At 66.9% G+C, this 5,249-nt stretch overlaps 1 protein-coding gene across 1 annotated transcript in view; it reads left to right on the top strand.

Annotated features, from left to right (window-relative positions):
- The first annotated feature begins 5,178 nt into the window (after positions 1-5,178).
- LOC121292395 (histidine-rich glycoprotein-like) overlaps positions 5,179-5,249 on the top strand; it is a 1,122-nt gene continuing 1,051 nt past the window's right edge. The window contains exon 1 of the mRNA XM_041214245.1: positions 5,179-5,249. This exon is cut by the window's right edge and continues 1,051 nt beyond it. Coding sequence (XP_041070179.1) covers positions 5,179-5,249 — 71 coding nt within the window.

Here is a 5,249-nt window from a genome sequence, read left to right as displayed (position 1 = left end):
TGTTGGGGGGATGGGGGTTTGGGGGGTGTTGGGGGGGTGGGGGTTTGGGGGGTGTTGTGGGGATGGGGGTTGTGGGAATGGGGTTTGTGGGGATGGGGGTTTGGGGATGGGTGTTGTGGGGATGGGGGTTGGGGATGGGGGTTGGGGGGGATGGGGGTTGTGGGGATGGGGGTTGGGGATGGGGGTTGTGGGGATGGGAGTTGGGGATGGGGGTTGGGGGGGATGGGAGTTGGGGATGGGGGTTGGGCGGATGGGGGTTGTGGGGATGGGGGTTGGGGGTGGATGGGGGTTGGGGGGATGGGGGTTGTGGGGATGTGGGTTGGGGGGGATGGGGGTTGGGGGGATGGGGGTTGTGGGGATGGGGGTTGTGGGGATGGGAGTTGGTGATGGGGGTTGGGGGGATGTGGGTTGTGGGGGGATGGGTGTTTTGGGGATGGGGGTTGGGGGATGGGGGTTGGGGGGATGGGGGTTGTAGGGGGATGGGGGTTGTGGGGATGGGGGTTGGGGGGGGATGGGGGTTGTGGGGATGGGGGTTGGGGGGATGTGGGTTGGGGGGGATGGGGGTTGGGGGGATGGGGGTTGTGGGGATGGGGGTTGTGGGGATGGGAGTTGGGGATGGGGGTTGGGGGGATGTGGGTTGTGGGGGGATGGGTGTTTTGGGGATGGGGGTTGGGGGATGGGGGTTGGGGGGATGGGGGTTGTTGGGGGATGGGGGTTGTGGGGATGGGGGTTGGGGGGGATGGGGGTTGTGGGGATGAGGGTTGGGGGGATGGGGGTTGTGGGGATGGGAGTTGGGGGGATGGGGGTTGGGGGGATGGGGGTTGTGGGGATGGGGGTTGTGGGTTGTGGGGGGTATTGGGGGTTTGGGTGTTTGGGGGGGTTGTTGGGGGGATGGGGGTTTGGGGGGGTGTTGGGGGGGTGGGGGTTTGGGGGGTGTTGTGGGGATGGGGGTTGTGGGGATGGGGTTTGTGGGGATGGGGGTTGTGGGGATGGGAGTTGGGGATGGGGGTTGGGGGGGATGGGAGTTGGGGATGGGGGTTGTGGGGATGGGATGGGTTGGGGGATGGGAGTTGGGATGGGGTGGGATGGGGGTTGGGGGGATGGGGGTTGGGGATGGGGTTGGGGGGATGGGGGTTGGGGGGATGGGGGTTGTGGGGATGGGGGTTGGGGGGATGGGAGTTGGGGGGATGGGGGTTGTGGGGATGGGGGTTGTGGGGATGGGAGTTGGGGGGATGGGGGTTGTGGGGATGGGGGTTGGGGGTGGATGGGGGTTGGGGGGATGGGGGTTGGGGGATGGGGGTTGGGGGGGATGGGGGTTGTGGGGATGGGGGTTGGGGTATGTGGGTGGGGGATGGGGTTGGGGGGATGGGGTTGGGGATGGGGGTTGGGGATGGGGGTTGGGGGGATGGGTGTTTTGGGGATGGGGGTTGGGGGGATGGGGGTTGGGGGGATGGTGGTTGTAGGGGAATGGGGGTTGTGGGGTTGGGGGTTGGGGGGGATGGGGGTTGTGGGGATGAGGGTTGGGGGGATGGGGGTTGTGGGGATGGGAGTTGGGGGGATGGGGGTTGGGGGGATGGGGGTTGTGGGGATGGGAGTTGGGGGGGATGGGTGTTGTGGGGATGGGGGTTGGGGGGGGATGGGGGTTGGGGGGATGGGGGTTGGGGATGGGGGTTGGGGGGGATGGGGGTTGGGGGGATGGGGGTTGTGGGGATGGGAGTTGGGGGGGATGGGTGTTGTGGGGATGGGGGTTGGGGGATGGGGGTTGGGGGGGATGGGGGTTGGGGGGATGGGGGTTGGGGGATGGGGGTTGGGGGGGATGGGGGTTGGGGGGATGGGGGTTGTGGGGATGGGAGTTGGGGGGGATGGGTGTTGTGGGGATGGGGGTTGGGGGATGGGGGTTGGGGGGATGGGGGTTGTAGGGGATGGGGGTTGTGGGGATGGGTGTTGTGGGGATGGGGGTTGGGGGGGATGGGGGTTGGGGGGGGATGGGGGTTGGGGGGATGGGGGTTGGGGATGGGGGTTGTGGGGATGGGGGTTGGGGATGGGAGTTGGGGGGGATGGGGGTTGGGGGGATGGGGGTTGTGGGGATGGGAGTTGGGGATGGGGGTTGGGGGATGTGGGTTGTGAGGGGATGGGTGTTTTGGGGATGGGGGTTTGGGGGATGGGGGTTGTAGGGGGATGGGGGTTGTGGGGATGGGGGTTGGGGGGATGGGGGTTGGGGGGATGGGGGTTGTGGGGATGGGAGTTGGGGGGATGGGGGTTGGGGGGATGGGAGTTGGGGGGGATGGGGGTTGTGGGGATGGGAGTTGGGGGGATGGGGGTTGGGGGGGGATGGGGGTTGGGGGGGATGGGGGTTGGGGGGGATGGGGGTTGGGGGGATGGGGGTTGGGGGGGGATGGGGGTTGGGGGGATGGGGGTTGGGGGGGATGGGGGTTGGGGGGATGGGGGTTGTGGGGATGGGGGGCTGGGGGGATGGGGGTTGTGGGGATGGGGGTTGGGGGGATGGGGGTTGGGGGGATGGGGGTTGGGGGGATGGGAGTTGGGGGGGATGGGTGTTGTGGGGGATGGGGGTTGGGGGGATGGGGGTTGGGGGGATGGGGGTTGTGGGGATGGGGGTTGGGGGGGGATGGGGGTTGGGGGATGGGGGTTGGGGATGGGGGTTGGGGATGGGGGTTGTGGGGATGGGGGTTGGGGATGGGAGTTGGGGGGGATGGGGGTTGGGGGGATGGGGGTTGGGGGGGATGGGGGTTGGGGGGATGGGGGTTGTGGGGATGGGGGTTGGGGGTGGATGGGGGTTGGGGGGATGGGGGTTGTGGGGATGGGGGTTGGGGGGGGATGGGGGTTGGGGGGATGTGGGTTGTGGGGGGATGGGGTTGGGGGGATGGGGGTAGTGGGGATGGGGGTTGGGGGTGGATGGGAGTTGGGGGGGATGGGGGTTGGGGGATGGGGGTTGGGGGGGATGGGGGTTGGGGGGATGGGGGTTGTGGGGATGGGGGTTGGGGGTGGATGGGGGTTGGGGGGATGGGGGTTGTGGGGATGGGGGTTGGGGGGGGATGGGGGTTGGGGATGGGGGTTGTGGGGATGGGAGTTGGGGATGGGGGTTGTGGGGGGATGGGTGTTTTGGGGATGGGGGTTGGGGGATGGGGGTTGGGGAATGGGGGTTGTGGGGATGGGGTTGGGGGGATGGGGGTTGGGGGGATGGGGGTTGTGGGATGGGAGTTGGGGGGATGGGGGTTGGGGGGGATGGGGGTTGGGGGGATGGGGGTTTGGGGGGATGGGGGTTGGGGGGATGGGGGTTGTGGGGATGGGGCTGGGGGATGGGGGTTGGGGGGTTGGGGGTTGGGGGGATGGGGGTTGGGGGATGGGGGTTGGGGGATGGGAGTTGGGGGGGATGGGTGTTGTGGGGATGGGGGTTGGGGGGATGGGGGTTGGGGGGATGGGGGTTGTGGGGATGGGGGTTGGGGGGGGATGGGGGTTGGGGGGATGGGGGTTGGGGATGGGGGTGGGGATGGGGGGTGTGGGGATGGGGTTGGGGGATGGGAGTTGGGGGGGATGGGGGTTGGGGGGATGGGGTTGGGGGGGATGGGGGATGGGGGGGATGGGGGTTGGGGGATGGGGAGTTTGGGGTGGGGGGATGGGGGTTGGGGGGATGGGGGTTGGGGATGGGGGTTGGGGGGATGGGGGTTGTGGGGGGATGGGGGTTGTGGGGGATGGGGGTTGGGGGATGGGGGTTGGGGGGATGGGGGTTGGGGGGATGGGGGTTGTGGGGATGGGGGTTGGGGGATGGGGGTTGGGGGGGGATGGGGTTTTGGGGGATGGGGGTTGGGGGATGGGGGGGGGGGGGGATGGGGGTTGGGGGGATGGGGGTTGTGGGGATGGGGGTTGGGGGGATGGGGGTTGTGGGGATGGGGGTTGGGGGGGATGGGGGTTGGGGGGATGGGGGGGGGGGGGATGGGGGTTGGGGGGGATGGGGGTTGGGGGTTGGGGGGAGGGGGGGGGGGGGGTGGGGATGGGGGGGGGGGGGAGGGGGGAGGGGGGTAGGGGGATGGGGGTTGGGGGGATGGGGGGGTTGGGGGGATGGGGGTTGGGGGGATGGGGGGGGGGGGGGGGGGGATGGGGGGGGTGGGGATGGGGGTTGTAGGGGGATGGGGGTTGTGGGGATGGGAGTTGGGGGGATGGGGGTTGGGGGATGGGGGTTGTGGGGATGGGGGTTGGGGGGATGGGGGTTGGGGGGGATGGGGGTTGGGGGGATGGGGGTTGTGGGGATGGGGGTTGTAGGGGATGGGGGTTGTGGGGATGGGGGTTGGGGGGGATGGGGGTTGTGGGGATGAGGGTTGTAGGGGGATGGGGGTTGTGGGGATGGGAGTTGTAGGGGGATGGGGGTTGTGGGGATGGGGGTTGTGGGGATGGGGGTTGGGGGATGGGAGTTGGGGGGATGGGGGTTGGGGGATGGGGGTTGGGGGGATGGGGGTTGTAGGGGGATGGGGGTTGTAGGGGGATGGGGGTTGTGGGGATGGGAGTTGGGGGGATGGGGGTTGGGGGGATGGGGGTTGTGGGGATGGGAGTTGTAGGGGGATGGGGGTTGTGGGGATGGGGGTTGGGGGGATGGGGGTTGGGGGATGGGGGTTGGGGGGATGGGGGTTGTGGGGATGGGGGTTGTGGGGGGAGTTGTGGGGAAGGGGGTTTGGGGGGGGTGTTGTGGGGGGGATTAGTGGGCTGGGCAGGTGAGAAAGTGAAAGGATCTAACATGACGCTGAGGGTGTTCAGTGAATGAGTTCCAGTGTGAAGAGGTTTAATCAGGAGCACAGCTGTAGAAAATTGGTGTGTGGTCTCTGAAGTTTAAAGGATTAACGGGTGATCTGAACAAGACATTTAAAACAATAAAATAATTTGATAATGTCGGTCAGGTGAGATTAGGGTCAGACCTGCCACTCTTTGGGGACTGTGGGCTCCCTTAAGCATTGAAAATGTTGTCGGTGGCACCTGGACATAGATGGGAACCAAACCAGACACCATTTAGGTGATCAAAGACAGAGTCCTCATGAGGACTCAAAACGTCAACTCTTTTCTTCTCCGCCGATGCTGCCAGACCTGCTGAGTTTTTCCAGGTAATTCTGTTTTTGTTTTTGTTTTGGATTTCCAGCATCCGCAGTTTTTTTGTTTTTAACCATTTAGGTGATGATGTTTGTGTACATGTACCACATGCCCCTCATGCACCACATGCCCCTCATGTACCACATGCCCCTCAT

Source organism: Carcharodon carcharias, chromosome 20 (assembly GCF_017639515.1).
Source record: "Carcharodon carcharias isolate sCarCar2 chromosome 20, sCarCar2.pri, whole genome shotgun sequence".
Lineage (NCBI taxonomy): Eukaryota > Metazoa > Chordata > Chondrichthyes > Lamniformes > Lamnidae > Carcharodon > Carcharodon carcharias.
This window is presented reverse-complemented; position numbering and strand designations above follow the sequence as displayed.